We start from the raw sequence: 22,440 nt of genomic DNA, 5'->3' as shown, positions 1-22,440 counted from the left end.
CTCCGTTGTCCTGTTTGTAAGGCAGAACACAGGATCCGCGTCGCGAAAAACATATTCTTGGTCGTACTGATGGTGAGTTGATGCTGATCTTATATTCAGTAGTTCTTCTCGACTGTATGTAATGAAACCTAAGATGACCTGGGGTACTAATGTAAGAAATAACACGTAAAAAAACAAAAAACTGCATAGTTTCCTAGGAACGCGAAGCGAGGCGGCCATCTCTGTCGGCGCCGGAAGTAATCACAGCTGGTATCCAGGTTTAGTGAGTAGGACAAGACAACATCACTGAAGGACTAGGGCACTAATATTCACAGCTGGTATCCAGGTTTAGTGAGTAGGACAAGACAACATCACTGAAGGACTAGGTCACTAATATTCACAACTGGTATCCAGGTTTAGTGAGTAGGACAAGACAACATTACTGAAGGACTAGGGCACTAATATTCACAGCTGGTATCCAGGTTTAGTGAGTAGGACAAGACAACATTACTGAAGGACTAGGGCACTAATATTCACAACTGGTATCCAGGTTTAGTGAGTAGGACAAGACAACATTACTGAAGGACTAGGGCACTAATATTCACAACTGGTATCCAGGTTTAGTGAGTAGGACAAGACAACATCACTGAAGGACTAGGGCACTAATATTCACAGCTGGTATCCAGGTTTAGTGAGTAGGACAAGACAACATTACTGAAGGACTAGGTCACTAATATTCACAGCTGGTATCCAGGTTTAGTGAGTAGGACAAGACAACATTACTGAAGGACTAGGGCACTAATATTCACAGCTGGTATCCAGGTTTAGTGAGTAGGACAAGACAACATTACTGAAGGACTATGGCACTAATATTCACAACTGGTATCCAGGTTTAGTGAGTAGGACAAGACAACATTACTGAAGGACTAGGGCACTAATATTCACAACTGGTATCCAGGTTTAGTGAGTAGGACAAGACAACATTACTGAAGGACTAGGGCACTAATATTCACAACTGGTATCCAGGTTTAGTGAGTAGGACAAGACAACATCACTGAAGGACTAGGGCACTAATATTCACAACTGGTATCCAGGTTTAGTGAGTAGGACAAGACAACATCACTCAAGGACTAGGTCACTAATATTCACAGCTGGTATCCAGGTTTAGTGAGTAGGACAAGACAACATCACTGAAGGACTAGGGCACTAATATTCACAGCTGGTATCCAGGTTTAGTGAGTAGGACAGGACAACATTACTGAAGGACTAGGGCACTAATATTCACAACTGGTATCCAGGTTTAGTGAGTAGGACAAGACAACATCACTGAAGGACTAGGGCACTAATATTCACAGCTGGTATCCAGGTTTAGTGAGTAGGACAAGACAACATTACTGAAGGACTAGGGCACTAATATTCACAGCTGGTATCCAGGTTTAGTGAGTAGGACAAGACAACATTACTGAAGGACTAGGGCACTAATATTCACAACTGGTATCCAGGTTTAGTGAGTAGGACAAGACAACATCACTAAAGGACTAGGGCACTAATATTCACAACTGGTATCCAGGTTTAGTGAGTAGGACAAGACAACATTACTGAAGGACTAGGGCACTAATATTCACAGCTGGTATCCAGGTTTAGTGAGTAGGACAAGACAACATTACTGAAGGACTAGGGCACTAATATTCACAGCTGGTATCCAGGTTTAGTGAGTAGGACAAGACAACATTACTGAAGGACTAGGGCACTAATATTCACAACTGGTATCCAGGTTTAGTGAGTAGGACAAGACAACATCACTGAAGGACTAGGGCACTAATATTCACAGCTGGTATCCAGGTTTAGTGAGTAGGACAAGACAACATTACTGAAGGACTAGGGCACTAATATTCACAACTGGTTTCCAGGTTTAGTGAGTAGGACAAGACAACATCACTGAAGGACTAGGGCACTAATATTCACAACTGGTATCCAGGTTTAGTGAGTAGGACAAGACAACATTACTGAAGGACTAGGGCACTAATATTCACAACTGGTATCCAGGTTTAGTGAGTAGGACAAGACAACATTACTGAAGGACTAGGGCACTAATATTCACAGCTGGTATCCAGGTTTAGTGAGTAGGACAAGACAACATTACTGAAGGACTAGGGCACTAAAATTCACAACTGGTATCCAGGTTTAGTGAGTAGGACAGGACAACCTTACTGAAGGACTAGGGCACTAATATTCACAGCTGGTATCCAGGTTTAGTGAGTAGGACAAGACAACATCACTGAAGGACTAGGGCACTAATATTCACAGCTGGTATCCAGGTTTAGTGAGTAGGACAAGACAACATCACTGAAGGACTAGGGCACTAATATTCACAACTGGTATCCAGGTTTAGTGAGTAGGACAAGACAACATCACTGAAGGACTAGGGCACTAATATTCACAACTGATATCCAGGTTTAGTGAGTAGGACAAGACAACATTACTGAAGGACTATGGCACTAATATTCACAGCTGGTATCCAGGTTTAGTGAGTAGGACAAGACAACATTACTGAAGGACTAGGGCACTAATATTCACAGCTGGTATCCAGGTTTAGTGAGTAGGACAAGACAACATTACTGAAGGACTAGGGCACTAATATTCACAGCTGGTATCCAGGTTTAGTGAGTAGGACAAGACAACATCACTGAAGGACTAGGGCACTAATATTCACAACTGGTATCCAGGTTTAGTGAGTAGGACAAGACAACATCACTGAAGGACTAGGGCACTAATATTCACAACTGGTATCCAGGTTTAGTGAGTAGGACAGGACAACCTTATGATTGCCATTTGCACTGCCATCATGCATGGTTGAATCCATTGAATGAACAAAACAACTTCTACTTAGTGAAAAGCAAAATACTCCAGACTGCAGGGCGAGTTCAAACACCGCCCCCACCAACACAATGCACTTTCTCCCACATGGCTACGCACAGATGTGTACAGTATTTTAAAAGAACTTAATAAAGTCAATCAATCGCCGAATAGAATAAGACAGTAGTCCACTACCAGACAGAGGTGTCCAGTTCATCGCTGGTGTGCTGGAGGTGATCCAGCTGTGCAAACAGGGGGAAGAGGACCTGCACTCCCCCGATGGAGTGGATGGCACTCTGGACCGAGTGGGTCACCACAGCCTTCACATCCTGAAGAAGGGAGGAATACATACACAAGGATCAGGGGTAGAATTACGGTAGAATCAGAACCCTATCAGAACCCTATGGACTGGAGACAAAGGCTGGGTCTTGTCAGGCTGCTTCTGCTTTCGTCTCAGGTGGAAAACAATGCGGATTGGAGGCGGTGTCACATTTCTCCCTTGTACACCTGGTGTGGCGTTGAAAACACAGTATAACGCCTCTGAACATCTGTCTCCTTTACAGCACTATTACACCTGTCGCTAACGGTGACGGGCTGAGTGGCGGGTGCGTTACCGCGACGTTGAGTTAGTCTCCGAGGCAACATGGCTCAGGTGTCTAGTATGTTTACCCTGATGAGGGTTTTGCTAAATGAGTTCTGTGGATAGAATATTTTCGTGGTTTCTTACGGTCAGATCCCACAGCAGCTAAATGTGCTATTATGAGCAAGGCCCTTTTCCTCGTGCGTTTACGGTTCCATCTACCAACTAAACAAGCCATTAGTCATTGTGAACACATACGTAGAGGACACTAATTTACAGACACACGTCCATGAATGGAATACTAACAATATGCTAACAATAAACGATGGGGTTTGGGTGTGTGTGTGTGTGTGTGTGTGTGTGTGTGTGTGTGTGTGTGTGTGTGTGTGTGTGTGTGTGTGTGCGCGCGTGCACAAACATACAGGCCGAGCTGCCTCAGAAAGACAAAGGAGCTCATGCGTTGACTAAACGCGCTGTAAGGCTCAGAGACAAAACTCAACTGCAGTGAGAGAGACAATAGGAGAATTCAATGTAATTCAATAAAAAGGACAGCTGTGTGTGTGTGTGTGTGTGTGTGTGTGTGTGTGTGTGTGTGTGTGTGTGCGCGCTGCCAAGGTCTTCCTAATGTGCATTTAATCAGGCCTGCAGACGACCTTCTGTGATAAAGAAAGTCAAAAATATGGATTTGAATGAGAGTTGGAGAGAAATACATTTGTGAAGCACTTTCATTACAGTACTCGTCATCTAGTTGTTGCTACCTGGAACTTACATGGTAACAAGTAGCCACCAGAACGTCCCAATTTACTTGACCTCATAAATAAATTAACTCATCATCCTCAGTAACTACAAGGTCAAATAAAGTATTGTATAATATAATAAAGTGCTTAAAGAAAACTCAGGAAACACCACCTTGGTTCAATATAGAAGTGACTGGTTGGCAGATCTAATTCTGTAATAGAACAGGGTAGTGTTCTGTTCCCAGCCTGCTAGCCAGCCAGGTACAGAGTGGTTCATTCTCACCTTTATCTTAAAGGAACAATCCACCCGAAAACACTCATTCCTTTCGTTTACAGTGTTAAATAACACCACTATGTGAGAACAATATTTTTTGTGAACAAATGTTTCATTTTAGCGTCATAATAAGTTTGGTAGCAACATGGAAAATCGTTGTGGAAGTCTGTTGTAGCTCAAGTTTACGACAAAATCCACAATGCAATGCTCTCTATGGGCTGGCTGGATAGCTTGCTAGCAAACGTAGCTGCACACAATAATACCAAACACAAAATCAGCATGTGAAGTAGCTAGTCTGCTGTAAAATCCCCTAAACAAACTGCACTATCAATGTAGGAGACTACAACCTCACTATGTTCAACCTGCAGATCGATGTCAAATCAAATGTATTTGTCACATACACGTGTTTAGCAGATGTTATTGTGGGTGTAGCGAAATGCTTGTGTTTCTAGCTCCAACAGTGCAGTAATATCTAACAAGTAATATCTAACCATTTCAAAAACAATACACACAAATCTACAGTAAAGGAATGGAATTAAGAATATTTAAATATTTGGATGAGCAATGTCAGAGCGGCATAGACTAAGATACAGTAGAATAGGATAGAATACAGTACATACATAACATAAACTAAGATACAGTAGAATAGGATAGAATACAGTACATACATAACATAGACTAAGATACAGTAGAATAGGATAGAATATAGTACATACATAACATAGACTAAGATACAGTAGAATAGGATAGAATACAGTACATACATAACATAGACTAAGATACAGTAGAATAGGATAGAATACAGTACATACATAACAGACTAAGATACAGTAGAATAGGATAGAATACAGTACATACATAACAGACTAAGATACAGTAGAATAGGATAGAATACAGTACATACATAACATAGACTAAGATACAGTAGAATAGGATAGAATACAGTACATACATAACATAGACTAAGATACAGTAGAATAGGATAGAATACAGTACATACATAACATAGACTAAGATACAGTAGAATAGGATAGAATACAGTACATACATAACATAGACTAAGATACAGTAGAATAGGATAGAATACAGTACATACATAACATAGACTAAGATACAGTAGAATAGGATAGAATACAGTACATACATAACAGACTAAGATACAGTAGAATAGGATAGAATACAGTACATACATAACATAGACTAAGATACAGTAGAATAGGATAGAATACAGTACATACATAACATAGACTAAGATACAGTAGAATAGGATAGAATACAGTACATACATAACAGACTAAGATACAGTAGAATAGGATAGAATACAGTACAAACATAACATAGACTAAGATACAGTAGAATAGGATAGAATACAGTACATACATAACATAGACTAAGATACAGTAGAATAGGATAGAATACAGTACATACATAACAGATGGGGAATGCAAAATATGTCAACATTATTAAAGTGACTAGTGTTCCATTATTAAAGTGACTAGTGTTCCATTATTAAAGTGACTAGTGTTCCATTATTAAAGTGGCTAGTGTTCCATTATTAAAGTGACTAGTGTTCCATTATTAAAGTGACTAGTGTTCCATTATTAAAGTGACTAGTGTTCCATTATTAAAGTGACTAGTGTGCCATTATTAAAGTGACTAGTGTTCCATTATTAAAGTGACTAGTGTTCCATTATTAAAGTGACTAGTGTTCCATTATTAAAGTGACTAGTGTTCCATTATTAAAGTGACTAGTGTTCCATTATTAAAGTGACTAGTGTTCCATTATTAAAGTGACTAGTGTTCCATTATTAAAGTGACTAGTGTTCCATTATTAAAGTGACTAGTGTTCCATTATTAAAGTGGCCAGTGATTTAAAGTCTATGTATATGTGCCTCACCGAGTGAAGTCTGAAATTCAGCACCGGCAGATATACTTTTGAGGAGATGGGAAAAGTTGCCCATGCTACATCAATGGGCTGCGCGGTGCATTCTGGGCGATTCTGGGACAAATTTGTTGGATACGTTCCCAACCAGCAGACTGTCATTGGATTCCTATCTCCTTTCACTCCTTGCACTCTGGACTAAAGAGGCAGGCAAATGGGAAAAATGTGCTAGGCCCTCCATTAAATTACACATTTCTAGAGGTAGGAATATCACAGAAATATGATCAGCATTCACATTGGAGAGAAGGTATCCTCCCGAATTATGACTTCGGCCAGTATTGAAATCTGACATGTATGATAGACATTTTGGCGATCTAAAAGTCGTATTCCTGTTAACTTTCAGTGTAGTGAGAGAGACTATCACGGTGCTACTTCATATGAGACGGATTTCTGCCTGCTTGAATGGCAATAATGGCAATGAAATCTTGAAATGACACAGGGAAATCGATAGAACATCACTCAGAGATGCACGAAAACAATATAACATTCAAAATGGGTGAACTTTTCCTTTAATTAGAGGCAGATAGAGCCAGATGGAGGTGCTTCATTATCTGTCTGAAGGTGTGTGTGTGTGTGTGTGTGTGTGTGTGTGTGTGTGTGTGTGTGTGTGTGTGTGTGTGTATGTATATATGTGTGGGTGTGTGTGCGAAGGTGTGGGTGTGCTTGGGTTACAGGTTAGGGTTAGGGTTAAGGGTCAGGGCCAATAGGATTTTGAATGGAAATTAATTGTAGGTCCCCCGTGAAGATAGAAGAACAAAACGTGTGTGTGTGTGTGTGTGTTGGGAACAAGCGGCTGAGGCACCTGAGTAGGGGATAAGAATAACCTGCAGAAGTGCCATTAGTCAGGGTGGATTGATAATTTCTTTCAACATTGACTCGATGTCTAGCTTATTACATTCTGGTGCAGTAGCACTGCCAAAAACACATTTCTGTGCGTACGTCGGTACCTGCAGCATGAGTGCGTGTGGCGAGTGGACGAAGATGGAGGCGTTGTCCTTGGGGGAGGACTCCAGGCACAGCTGAGCGTCAGTGGCGCGGGGGTTGTAGGAGAAGGAAATGCAGGAGGACAGCTTGCCGTCGTACAGTAGGGTCTTGTGGTGCTCAGCAAACAGGAGGTCACTCTCAGCCTTGTACTTGAACGTGCCCTGAGAGAGACGGCAGAGAGGTCGTGAGTGACAGGCAGGAGACTTGAGTGTGACTTTCATTTATATTTTTCTGTTCAGTTTAAACCTTACACACTACTAGTGATAGTCTGTAGTGTATCTTGAAATAATTCATGATAGGAGAAAGGAGGAAGATCCACAATCATTAATGTTTCACATCAAATTGATGAGTGCAGACCTTCCTTGTTTGATCTATTGGGGTATCCAAATGTCAGGGTGTTTTGGAATAGTGGGACTACTGAATACTGCATGATGACTGGGCTTTGGCCTCTACCTACCTTGTAACCAGGCCCCAGCTGGTAGATGGCCAGGATCTGGGCTGCACTGAGGGCCTCGCCAAACAGATACACCGCCCCCATCTGACCACAGAACACACGGTCGGCGTCCGCCGTCTCTGACGAACCCAGGAAACACTTGTCGAAAGTCTGAAGGGAGGAAGGAAGGAAACAAGGAAGGAGAATTGAACAAGCGTTAATAAAGAGAACTATGACAACTCAAACAGCATGAATGAGTGTGAATCAACACACCATCGGCATACAGAGAACATACATCTCTATTCATCTGTTCTCTCCTGTATGTTTCCTAGAGCATGTGTAAATAGGCAGGGGATGAGCTTAGCATTGTTATCAAAAGAGGGAGAGGTATCTCAATCAGCCATATCTACTGTAGGGTATCAAGGCCCTCTGTGACACTGTCACACCAAGAGGATTGCATTAGAAAAGCATCTTCATTTGGCTAAAACTGACATGAGAATCTTGTCTTCCGCACAAGAGCGAGAGAAAAATAATTATTCCCTGTTACAGACCCAGTTCCATCCATGTGAGGAGACCGAGAGGCAGAGAGAGCGGCAGAGAGAGAGAGGGAGGCAGAGAGAGAGAGGGAGGCAGAGAGAGAGAGGGAGGCAGAGAGAGAGAGGGAGGCAGAGAGAGAGAGAGAGAGAGGGAGGCAGAGAGAGAGGCAGGCAGAGAGAGGCAGAGAGAGAGAGAGAGAGAGAGAGGCAGGCAGAGAGAGGCAGAGAGAGAGAGAGAGAGAGAGAGAGAGAGAGCGAGAGAGAGAGAGAGAGGTTTCACCCCTGAGCCCTCTGTCAGCTGAGACAGTGATTATATCAATCAATCAGAAAGAGTGGGGCCTGTGGGGAGGTGCTGTCCTCTTCTAACAACCTGTACTGCAGTAACAATGGGTCTCCGTGGTATTTCAATCACAACATATACCATACGTCTTTGTGTGGAAACGTTTTTATGCAAAGCACAATGGTTCAAATTGAAGAGTTCTGGATGGACAGCTACAAGGCTTTCTTGTTGATTGATTGATGACTTCAAAGAAATGTTTTGATTGAAAACTGGCATCAGAATATACTTTTGGTTACACACATGCATAACAACCACTACCACAACTTCTAGGTTCAGCAATATACCATTACACAGAATACATGGGTAGGAATGGTTGTGTGAGAGTAGAGGTTTGTGGTTCCTACAGGAATAACATAACAACGATGATCAGTATAGTATGGATCGATTGCTACTTACGTCGCTGGTGTTGACGAACCAGGTGATTTCTCCGTAGGAGGCGAGCTCTCCATTGACGTAGCAGCTGATCTCACTGTTCTTCCAGCGGTTGTAGACGTGAACGATGGTCACCATGTACCACTGAAACAACAACACAGAACAACTTAACCACCATGGTCACCATGTACCACTGAAAGACAACAACTTAACCACCATGGTCACCATGTACTACTGAAACAACAACAACTTAACCACCATGGTCACAATGTACCACTGAAACAACAACTTAACCACCAGGGTCACCATGTACCACTGAAAGACAACAACTTAACCACCATGGTCACCATGTACTACTGAAACAACAACAACTTAACCACCATGGTCACCATGTACCACTAAAACGACAATTTACCCACCATGGTCACCATGTACCACTGAAAGACACACAACAACTTAACCACCATGGCCACCATGTACCACTCACTGAAAGACAAACAACAACTTAACCACCATGGTCACAATGTACCACTCGCTGAAAGACATGCAACAACTTAACCACCATGGTCATTATGTACCACTGAAACAACAACTTAACCACCATGGTCACCATGTACCACTGAAAGACACACAACAACTTAACCACCATGGTCACCATGTACCACTGAAAGACAAACAACTTAACCACCATGGTCACCATGTACCACTGAAACAACAACAACTTAACCACCATGGTCACCATGTACCACTGAAACAACAACAACTTAAACACCATGGTCACCATGTCCCACTGAATCAACAACAACTTAACCACCATGGTCACCATGTACCACTGAAACAACAACAACTTAACCACCATGGTCGCCATGTACCACTGAAACAACAACAACTTAACCACCATGGTCGCCATGTACCACTGAAACAACAACAACTTAACCACCATGGTCACCATGTACCACTGAAACAACAACAACTTAACCACCATGGTGACCATGTACCACTGAAACAACAACAACTTAACCACCATGGTCAAAATGTACCACTGAAACAACAACAACTTAACCACCATGGTCACCATGTACCACTGAAACAACAACAACTTAACCACCATGGTCACCATGTACCACTGAAACAACAACAACTTAACCACCATGGTCGCCATGTACCACTGAAAGACAAACAACAACAACAACCATGGCCACCATGTACCACTGAATGACAACCAACAATTTAACCACCATGGTCACCATGTACCACTAAAACGACAATTTACCCACCATGGTCACCATGTACCACTGAAAGACACACAACAACTTAACCACCATGGCCACCATGTACCACTCACTGAAAGACAAACAACAACTTAACCACCATGGTCACAATGTACCACTCGCTGAAAGACATGCAACAACTTAACCACCATGGTCATTATGTACCACTGAAACAACAACTTAACCACCATGGTCACCATGTACCACTGAAAGACACACAACAACTTAACCACCATGGTCACCATGTACCACTGAAAGACAAACAACTTAACCACCATGGTCACCATGTACCACTGAAACAACAACAACTTAACCACCATGGTCACCATGTACCACTGAAACAACAACAACTTAAACACCATGGTCACCATGTCCCACTGAATCAACAACAACTTAACCACCATGGTCACCATGTACCACTGAAACAACAACAACTTAACCACCATGGTCGCCATGTACCACTGAAACAACAACAATTTAACCACCATGGTCACCATGTACCACTGAAACAACAACAACTTAACCACCATGGTGACCATGTACCACTGAAACAACAACAACTTAACCACCATGGTCAAAATGTACCACTGAAACAACAACAACTTAACCACCATGGTCACCATGTACCACTGAAACAACAACAACTTAACCACCATGGTCACCATGTACCACTGAAACAACAACAACTTAACCACCATGGTCGCCATGTACCACTGAAAGACAAACAACAACAACAACCATGGCCACCATGTACCACTGAATGACAACCAACAATTTAACCACCATGGTCACCATGTACCACTCACTGAAACAACAACAACTTAACCACCATGGTCAAAATGTACCACTGAAACAACAACAACTTAACCACCATTGGTCATTATGTACCACTGAATCAACAACAACTTAACCACAATTGGTCATTATGTACCACTGAATCAACAACTAACCACCATGGTCACCATGTACCACTGAAACAACAACAATTTAACCACCATGGTCACCATGTACCACTGAAACAACAACAACTTAAACACCATGGTCACCATGTCCCACTGAATCAACAACAACTTAACCACCATGGTCACCATGTCCCACTGAATCAACAACTTAACCACCATGGTCACCATGTACCACTGAAACAACAACAATTTAACCACCATGGTCACCATGTACCACTGAAACAACAACAACTTAAACACCATGGTCACCATGTACCACTGAAACAACAACAACTTAAACACCATGGTCACCATGTACCACTGAAACAACAACAACTTAAACACCATGGTCACCATGTACCACTGAAACAACAACAACTTAACCACCATGGTCACCATGTCCCACTGAATCAACAACTTAACCACCATGGTCACCATGTACCACTGAAACAACAACAATTTAACCACCATGGTCACCATGTACCACTGAAACAACAACAACTTAACCACCATGGTCACCATGTACCACTGAAACAACAACAACTTAACCACCATGGTCACCATGTACCACTGAAACAACAACAACTTAACCACCATGGTCACCATGTACCACTGAAACAACAACAACTTAACCACCATGGTCACCATGTACCACTGAAACAACAACAACTTAACCACCATGGTCACCATGTACCACTGAAACAACAACAACTTAACCACCATGGTCGCCATGTACCACTGAAACAACAACTTAACCACCATGGTCGCCATGTACCACTGAAACAACAACAACTTAACCACAGCACTAGAATGAGATTATATTTCTATGACACCCTAAACACCTCACCAGTTTCACACATTTTTGTTGTTGTTATAATGTTTTAAATTATAATTGAATTTACAACAATGGTAATGAAGTTACTAACAAGATACAATGAATAATAGGCTATGTTATCATGAGTTTCACATTGGCAGCAGCAGACTGCAAACCACCAAAAAAAGCATTGGCCAGCCTTAATTTAGCCTGATTCCTGGCTGCCTTCACAGAGTTACCCTTATGAGACATGGGACATCACCCGATCAGCTCCTAAACCCCTTGGGCTACAATCCCACCTACATCGGCTGCTCAGATTTCTGTCAGACATTGGAAGAATCCAGTGAAATAGGTTATTAGAGTTACCAGGCAGACAGCTTGGGAGATAAGACCGACCGTGGAATACAGAGGCCTAAAGATAGAATGAGGTTCTGAGGAGGAAGTAGAGTAGCGTTGTTCCACTCCGGGGGATAACAAGTTTAAATTGGCCAGGGGCACCATGGATCTCACCAATGCTGTTGGGCTTGACTGGGTCTGGGTGCTATGGTCTGGCTGTGTGTCGTGCCCCATTACATCATCCCTCTCTCTCGTTCCTGCTATCCTTTTTTCACTGTTCTGCTCTGACTATACTGGCCCCCAGAGGAAGGACCAAATGACTATGCTTCATCCCAAAGGGCCTAGACAAGAGGGAAGTGTATGTGTACTATGCCTGCGTACAATTTGTTCTCTGTGTGTCCTATGCGAAAGAGAACATGTTTGTGTGTCCTACTTAGCACATGTTTCTATGTTTTATGAGTGCTAGGTTTGTGTGTGTGTCTCCCACAGGACCGTGTCTGTCTGTCGGCCAGCCTGGCCGTCTGCCTACCTTCTGTGGTTTGAAGTCATATTTCACACAGTGCTGGAATCCCTTCCCCTTGGACTTTAACGAGGTCACAATCAAACAGCCGCCCACAAAGTGTGCAGAGTATCCCAGACCTTTGTTGGTGCGAAAACTACAGGAAGAGAGGGAAGAAAAAGAAAAGAGACAGAAAAAACAGATTTCAGTTAGTGAGCGTGACGGCTCACTTTAACACAGTCTAACACTCAAGGGCAGACGGGGGTTGAGACAAGTCAATCTGCCAATAAATCATTCAAACATACAAATTTAAAAAACACTTTGAAAACGGAGGAGAGACAGAGATGGCGAAAGCCTCAATCATTTGTCAACTTCACAACAAATTCCCATTTGTGGGTGTCTGTGTTCTGAGCGATCAGGGGCCCCGGCGGTCGCTGTGTGTGATTTAGTGAACTAATCTCTTTTTAAAAAGGGCAGAGTCTGAAGTAGTTTTACTACAGACTTTTCTGCCTCCAGCTGGCTGGCTGTGTGTGGTTGGTTATCACGTTCAGAAGGCCCACCAAACAGAAGGCCCACCAAATCCCGGCACATCAATTATATTTTTTGACAGAAATTAATTATCGGCTGAAAATAGGAACGAGTGAGGCACTGATTTACTGTCCCTGAGAGAGGGAGGGAAGAGTAAGGGGAGAGAGAAAGAGGAGAGAGAGGAGAGAGGAAAGAGTAAGGGGAGAGAGAGAGAGGAGAGAGAAAGAGTGAGAAGGAAGAGAGAGAGAGAAGGAAGAGAGAGAGTGGTAAATGGAAACGGAGAGGCATTGCATCAATATGCCTACTTCATCTGGTAATGTGTGTGTGTGTGTGTGTGGTGTATTAAGCCTCTATTTGATGTCAGTTTTTTTTTACTATTTGGGGATGACTTCATCCTACAATTTTGATGAACAAGGGGAAAAAAAAATCAAATAGCTTTCCTTGGCGTGCAAATACAGTACACACACACACACACACACACACACACACACACACACACACACACACACACACACACACACACAGAAAGGGAACTAAGGGATGAGCCAAATTCTATTTGAATACACCTGAATAATATTGGATTATCCATACAAAATGTATGCATGGGTATCTCAAGTCAGGATATGAGTAGAGACGGCATTTGCATAGAGAAGGAGAACAAATCAAGCAGCGGTAAGTTGTGTCAGTGTTACCACAATGATTCACCATTTAGGATGCAAGGTGATTCCTAGTCAGTCTGCAGTCGCAGAGTGCAGTGGAGTTGATCTCCAACATGGACGCCTGGTGTATGTAACTCACCAGTACAGGTAAGGCTTGTCCTTGTCAACATTGATGTTGTTGATTGGATCCATGCGGAGCCACGTGTGGAAGGTGAATCCACTCTGGTACGGCCATTTGGCTATAGGGGGCAGAGCTATAGCCTGTGAGGAGACAAACGGTGAGCTCAATGAGTTGAGAAAGAATGTTTTAGAAATAGGATAGTGAGTAGTGTGACCAAGACTACAGTGGGTCCAAGAAGGAAGGTATGGAGTTGTTCATGTGTGTGTCTATCCAGAGGGCTTCCTGCCTCATTAGCCAGATTCACAGCAAGGGGAAGGCGTGTGCTTAGTGTGCAGCGGAGACTGAGCACACACTAATCACAGACTCTCTTAGGGCGGCCCAGAGCTCACCCTCACCAAAGGGCACCGTCACCATGGCAATGGAAGGGTACACAGAGATATACAGTGCACACACACACACACACACACTCTCTCTCTCTCTCACTCTCTCTACATACAATGTGAGTGTTCCAGACAGCAATTGTAAGACAAAATGTGAGCAGACATGATTCTTTCTATAGTTAGCTATCTAGCCCAGGTACTGTACAGTCAAATGTACCATGGCCACGTACAGGTGTAGACAGCATTCAGGTGAGACTCATTGAGAAAATAGTGAAGGGCAAAGGTCCTAGACGGAGATACACAGTTAAAACGTAGCATACACAAGACTATGACGTCGTCCTTCATGAAAACTTAGCCGACATCGCCTGATATGAGATCACAGCTGAGACTTCGTCTGATAAGTTGTCATCCTTCATTACCTTGAAAACGTCAGCAAGAGCATCTTAACTGAGTTAGTGAAGCTAAGTCCACACTTTTAAACCCATTGATACCAGGAAGTGTATTAGAAAACTGCTCTATTTTAAGAGAGGGGTATAACAGAACATTCCCAGGGGACTTATATGTTATTCTTTCACTCACTAAATCACATGGCTGGCTGGCTGAATGGCTGGATAGATAAAAAAAGGTATTGGAAAAAGCAGCTTAGGGATTGCTGCTATGAGAAGGAAGGGGTGAGAATGAGTTCGGAGACGGCTAGGAGCATTAGAATGAAGGGAGGAGAAGAACAGAGGGAAGACTGCTAGGAGCATTAGAATGAAGGGAGGAGAAGAATAGAAGGAAGACTGCTAGGAGCATTAGAATGAAGGGATGAGAAGGAGAACAGAGGGAAGACGGCTAGGAGCATTAGAATGAAGGGAGGAGAAGGAGAACAGAGGGAAGACTGCTAGGAGCATTAGAATGAAGGGAGGAGAAGGAGAACAGAGGGAAGACTGCTAGGAGCATTAGAATGAAGGGAGGAGAAGAATAGAGGTTAGACTGCTAGGAGCATTAGAATGAAGGGAGGAGAAGAACAGAGGGAAGACTGCTAGGAGCATTAGAATGAAGGGAGGAGAAGAACAGAGGGAAGACGGCTAGGAGCATTAAAATGAAAGGAGGAGAAGGAGAACAGAGGGAAGACTGCTAGGAGCATTAGAATGAAGGGAGAAGAAGGAGAACAGAGGGAAGACTGCTAGGAGCATTGGAATGAAGGGAGGAGAAGGAGAACAGAGGGAAGATGGCTAGGAGCATTAGAATGAAGGGAGGAGAAGGAGAACAGAGGAAGATTAGCTAGCATCTGTGCTCCTCCTCTCTTCCCATGCTGCTTATTTAACACACACAGAAACACAGTATGACCCAAGCTACATATGGTTGGTAAACCTTGGCATTATAGGATATAGAAGCCAAGATGTGTGCTGGGTCAGAGCTTATAGGCAATTCAGGATGCATTATCTTAGTTATTGCTAATGCGTCCGGCCTTGGATCATGTGGGAAGTCGAGCACAAGAGGATGTAGCCCATTTAGAAGCTATCCAGAGGTGCTGTAAATACCACTCACTACCTTACCGTAGACACCTCGTTCACCGAGACTCATACCAGTCACTACAAGTCTGACACAACTTTTACCTTACATAGTGCACTACTTGAACAGTGCTTAGGGGAATAGTGTCGTAACAGGTGTAGCGTCAGACTGTAGTCTAGTTGGGTGGTGAGTACTACACTGTCTTCTAACGATCAGTCAGACTCCGGTATACATGTGGAGGTGTATTGAGTTGTCACTGTACTCACAGCAGCACTCTTCCCTGGGAAGCTGAAGAAGGAGTCAGGTCCGTTCCGGTGGGCCATGCTCCTCAGGACAGACAGCAGCTTCACCGCATGGGGAGGCTGGAGGGAAGAACATGCACAAGTTGAGAGGCCACAGACTTTGATGAGGGTGCACCGCATACACAAGTACTTTAATGTAAAGCCACAGTGCAGTCGGGAGAGTATTGACACCTTCCCTGTTCCCACATTTTGTTACGTTACAGCCTTATTCTAAAAGTGATGAAATAGAAAAAATCCTCATCACCTCTACACACAATACCCCATAACGACAAAGCAAAAACAGGTTTTTATAAATTTTTGCAAATGTATTACAAATACAAGTCTTATTTACATAAGTATTCAGACCCTTCACTATGAGACTAATTTGGGCTCCGGTGCATCCGGTTTCCGTTGATCATCCTTGAGATGTTTCTACAACTCATTTGGATTCCACCGGTTGTAAAAATCAATTGATTGGACATGATTTGGAAAGGCACACACCTGTCTATATAAGGTCTCACAGCTGACAGTACATGTCAGAGCAAAAACCAAGCCATGAAGTGGATGGAATTGTCTGTAGAGCTCCGAGACAGGATTGTGTCGAGGCATAGATCTGGGGAAGGGTACCAAAAAAATGTCTGCAGCATTGAAGGTTCCCAAGAACACAGTAGCCTCCATAATTCTTAAATGGAAGAAGTTTTGAACCACTAAGACTCTTCCTAGAGCTGGCCCCCTGGCCAAACTGAGAAATCGGGGGAGAAGGGCCTTGGTTAGGGAGGTGAACAAGAACCCCGATGGTCACTCTGACAGAGCTCTAGAGTTCCTCTGTGGAGATGGGAGAACCTTCCAGAAGGACAACCATCTCTTCCACACTCCACCAATCAGCCCTTTATGGTAGAGTGGCCTTGAGTTTGGCAAAAGGCACCTAAATGACTCTGACCATGAGAAACAAGATTCTTTGGTCTGATGAAATTGAACTCTTTGGCCTGAATGCCAAGCGCCAAGTCTTGAGGAAACCTGGCACCATCCCTAAGTTGAAGCATGGTGGTGGCAGCATCATGCTGTGGGGACGTTTTTCAGTGGCAGGGACTGGGAGACTAGTCAGGATCGAGGGATAGACGAACGGAGCAGAGAGATCCTTGACGAAAACCTGCTACAGACAGCTCAGGACCTCAGACACACAGCCAAGACAACGCAGGAATGGCTTCGGGACAAGTCTGAATGTCCTTGAGTGGCCCAGCCAGAGTCCGGACGTGAACCCGATCGATCTCTGGAGAGACCTGAAAATAGCTGTGCAGCGACGCTGCATCCAACCTGACAGAGCTTGAGAGGATCTACAGAGAAGAATGGGAGAACCTCCCCAAATCCAGGTGTGCCAAGCTTGTAGCGTCAAACCCAAGAAGACTCAAGGCTGTAATCGCTGCCATAGGCGATTCAACAAAGTACTGAGTGAAGGATCTGAATACTTATGCATATGTGATTATTTTTCATACATTTTCTAAAATGTCTAAAAACCTATCTTTGCTTTGCCATTAAGGGATATTGTGTGTAGATTGAGGAGGGAAAAAAACAATTGAATCAATTTTAAAATAAGGCGGCAATGTAACAAAATGTGGAAAAAGGCAAGGGGGTCGGAACACTTCCTGAACGTACATGTTCAGGTTCACAGGCAGGTAAGCAAGCAAAACAAACACACCAACATCTCCACAACTACAGAGTCCAGGTCTATTTTCTGCTTTTCTATATTGACCTCTGCTAACCAAGTCAACATATTGTTGAGAACTCGCTAGAGACATTATACTGAGAATGCAGTAGTTCTGTTGATCTACTTTACATTCCCGTTGATGCTGCAAGGTCACCCGCTTCAGATCAGAGCCCACGGAACCGTGATCAACGTTGATAAACTTCCATAATATATTTATGAGCTTTTCTTCCGACAAGGCCTCTGTCAGTTCAATTTCTGTGGAGGAGGCAGTCAGCATATCACACTGTGTGTCACTCTGTTCAAATCCTGTGAGGGAGAGACTCCTGATAGACGCATCATCTCTTGCCAACCCCCTCACATTATATTTCACAGAGCTAGCAAAGTGTCTGTGTGTGTGTGTGTGTGTGTGTGTGTGTGTGTGTGTGTGTGTGTGTGTGTGTGTGTGTGTGTGGACTGAAATGGAGAAGCACAAAAGCAGATTGTCAACGAAATGGGGGCAATCTGATTTCACACTGATCAATGGGCCTCCCCTCTCTCAATGGTGCAGGGACTCAGTGGATAGTTCATGGTACAACCTACTAGATCTGCTGTTTTTACACAAGGGCTACTGTACTGTACTGACTCCACCCTGCTAGGCAAGACTGTCCAGGCTGTCTCCACCCTGCTAGGCAAGACTGTCCAGGCTGTCTTCCCACTGTACTGTACTGACTCCACCCTGCCAGGCAAGACTGTCCAGGCTGTCTTCCTACTGTACTGTACTGACTCCACCCTGCCAGGCAAGACTGTCCAGGCTGTCTTCCTACTGTACTGTACTGACTCCACCCTGCCAGGTAAGACTGTCCAGGCTGTCTTCCCACTGTACTGTACTGACTCCACCCTGCCAGGCAAGACTGTCCAGGCTGTCTTCCTACTGTACTGTACTGACTCCACCCTGCCAGGCAAGACTGTCCAGGCTGTCTTCCCACTGTACTGTACAGTAATGACTCCACCCTGCCAGGTAAGACTGTCCAGGCTGTCTTCCCACTGTACTGTACAGTAATGACTCCACCCTGCCAGGTAAGACTGTCCAGGCTGTCTTCCCACTGTACTGCACTGACTCCACCCTGCCAGGCAAGACTGTCCAGGCTGTCTTCCCACTGTACTGTACTGACTCCACCCTGCCAGGCAAGACTGTCCAGGCTGTCTTCCTACTGTACTGTACTGACTCCACCCTGCCAGGCAAGACTGTCCAGGCTGTCTTCCTACTGTACTGTACTGACTCCACCCTGCCAGGCAAGACTGTCCAGGCTGTCTTCCCACTGTACTGTACAGTAATGACTCCACCCTGCCAGGTAAGACTGTCCAGGCTGTCTTCCCACTGTACTGTACAGTAATGACTCCACCCTGCCAGGTAAGACTGTCCAGGCTGTCTTCCCACTGTACTGCACTGACTCCACCCTGCCAGGCAAGACTGTCCAGGCTGTCTTCCCACTGTACTGTACTGACTCCACCCTGCCAGGTAAGACTGTCCAGGCTGTCTTCCCACTGTACTGCACTGACTCCACCCTGCTAGGTAAGACTGTCCAGGCTGTCTTCCTACTGTACTGTACTGACTCCACCCTGCCAGGCAAGACTGTCCAGGCTGTCTTCCCACTGTACTGTACTGACTCCACCCTGCCAGGCAAGACTGTCCAGGCTGTCTTCCCACTGTACTGTACTGACTCCACCCTGCCAGGTAAGACTGTCCAGGCTGTCTTCCCACTGTACTGTACAGTAATGACTCCACCCTGCCAGGTAAGACTGTCCAGGCTGTCTTCCTACTGTACTGTACTGACTCCACCCTGCCAGGTAAGACTGTCCAGGCTGTCTTCCCACTGTACTGTACTGACTCCACCCTGCCAGGTAAGACTGTCCAGGCTGTCTTCCCACTGTACTGTACTGACTCCACCCTGCCAGGTAAGACTGTCCAGGCTGTCTTCCTACTGTACTGTACTGACTCCACCCTGCCAGGCAAGACTGTCCAGGCTGTCTTCCTACTGTACTGTACTGACTCCACCCTGCCAGGCAAGACTGTCCAGGCTGTCTTCCTACTGTACTGTACTGACTCCACCCTGCCAGGCAAGACTGTCCAGGCTGTCTTCCCACTGTACTGTACTGACTCCACCCTGCCAGGTAAGACTGTCCAGGCTGTCTTCCCACTGTACTGCACTGACTCCACCCTGCTAGGTAAGACTGTCCAGGCTGTCTTGGTGGAAAACTACAAAACCCAGGTTGGAAAACAGATTCTTCTTCAACTTTATAATCACTAATGTATCTTAAGTATCGATACTATTTTTAACTAATGATAGTACTATCCTATTTATGTTAAACTGTTAAATGTGTGTGATTTAATTCCAAACACTGATCTAAGATCAGTTTACCCTCTCCTTAAATCGTAACATTACCCAGTAGAAGGTAGAATGATAAAACTGCCTTCATATATCAGAGCTAAGAGGCAACTTCCTCCTCAAGTTATTACACATGAACAATGCAGTAATGTTTTTTGGATTAGCCCAATAGACAGCGATGGCGTGTCTGCACTACACAGTGTGATGTATGGTACCAGAGCACAGAGAGGCTAAAAGGACGTGTACAGGCCACCAGTTGAAGTGTTGCTAGCACATTCCCCATGCTCTCTACAAGACAAATATGACAGGCCGGTACAGTATGAAGGTTAGACTAGTTGTGTTACCCATTGGCCTTTCTCTCCTTGCAGTTTGCTGAAGAACAACTTCAGCTCCTTGACTGTGATGCTGTAGCTGGCCAGCACTCCTAGCATGTCCACCATCAGGTCTGGAAGAGGGAAGGGACACACACAGGTTAAACATGACATATGTGAAGAGGGGAAACTGACCACAGCCTAACAATGGACTTGAACAGAGTCCAAGTGAAAAGCAAAACACATACAGAGTGATGTTTCAGAACCTCTATAACCAAAGTAACATTGTTGTGTGACCTCTTGTTACTTGGCTAATAAAACATTTTATGGATTGATTACAAATAGACCAAAAACACTTCACACTAAAGAGGACATCGAAAAAGACTTAAATCAGATATTCAGCACTTAAAATACTATGCAAACCAAATCACCTTTTATTAGTTAAGTACACATATTTTCATGTTATCACAAATGTGGAGAAATGCTATGCCATTCCCCATCAATATGTTTTTTTATTTTACCTTTATTTAACCAGGTAGGCCAGTTGAGAACAAGTTCTCATTTACAACTGTGACCTGGCCAAGTAAAGCAAAGCAGTACGACACAAACAACACAGAGTTACACATGGAATAAACAAGCGTACAGTCAATAACACAATAGAAATAAAAAATAAAGTCTACATACTGTGTGCAAATGGCATAAGGAGGTAAGGCAATAAATAGGCATTAGTAGCGAAGTAACTACAATTTAGCAAATTAACACTGGAGTGATAGATGTGCAAGTAGAAATACTGGTATGCAAAAGAGCAGAAAAGTAAATAAAAACAATATGGGGATGAGGTAGGTAGATTGGATGGGCTATTTACAGATGGGCTGTGTACAGCAGCAGCGGTCGGTAAGCTGCTCAGATAGTTGATGTTTAAAGTTAGTGAGGGAAATATAAGTCTCCCCAGCTACAACAAATTTTGCAATTCGTTCCAGTCATTGGCAGCAGAGAACTGGAAGGAAAGGTGGCCAAAAGAGGTGTTGGCTTTGGGGATGACCAGTGAGATATACCTGCTCGAGCACGTGCTACAGGTGGGTGTTGTTATCGAGACCAGTGAGCTGAGATAAGGCGGAGCTTTACCTAGCAAAGACTTATAGATGACCTGGAGACAGTGGGTCTGGTGACGAATATGTAGCGAGGGCCAGCCGATGAGAGCATACAGGTCGCAGTGGTGGGTGGTATATGGGGCTTTGGTGACAAAACGGATGCCACTGTGAAAGTCTGGATCCAGATTGCTGAGTAGAGTGTTGGAGGCTATTTTGTAAATGACATCGCCGAAGTCAAGGATTAGTAGGATAGTCAGTTTTACTAGGGTATGTTTGGCGACGTGAGTGAATGAGGCTTTGTAGCGAAATAGGAAGCAGATTCTAGATGTAATTTTGGATTGGAGGTGTTTAAGATGAGTCTGGAAGGAGAGTTTACAGTCTAGCCAGACACCTAGGTATGTGTACTTGTCCACATATTCTAGGTCAGAACTGTCCAAAGTAGTGAAGCTAATCGGGCGGGCGGGTGCGGGCAGTGAACGGTTGAAAAGCATGCATTTAGTTTTACTAGCATTTAAGAGCAGTTGGAGGCCACGGAAGGAGTGTAGTACGGCATTGCTGCTCATTTGAAGGTTTGTTAACACAGTGTCCAAAGAAGGGCCAGATGTAT

The 22,440-nt window shown here is 44.0% G+C and overlaps 1 protein-coding gene across 1 annotated transcript; it reads right to left on the bottom strand.

Annotated features, from left to right (window-relative positions):
- Positions 1–3,030: 3,030 nt before the first annotated feature.
- Positions 3,031–20,876, bottom strand: LOC139399920 (lipopolysaccharide-responsive and beige-like anchor protein; the record flags this gene model as incomplete). The annotated part of the gene is made up of 8 exons (XM_071145047.1): positions 3,031–3,164; positions 7,316–7,513; positions 7,810–7,956; positions 9,058–9,177; positions 12,925–13,051; positions 14,221–14,342; positions 16,346–16,441; positions 20,776–20,876. Coding segments are annotated over 8 exons (1,045 nt in total), but the record flags the coding sequence as incomplete, so codon positions are not given.
- Positions 20,877–22,440: the final 1,564 nt, after the last annotated feature.

This window comes from Oncorhynchus clarkii, unplaced genomic scaffold (assembly GCF_045791955.1).
Source record: "Oncorhynchus clarkii lewisi isolate Uvic-CL-2024 unplaced genomic scaffold, UVic_Ocla_1.0 unplaced_contig_12191_pilon_pilon, whole genome shotgun sequence".
Taxonomy (NCBI): Eukaryota; Metazoa; Chordata; class Actinopteri; order Salmoniformes; family Salmonidae; genus Oncorhynchus; species Oncorhynchus clarkii.
Note: the sequence above shows the minus strand (reverse complement) of the source record. Positions and strands in the feature narration are given on the sequence as shown.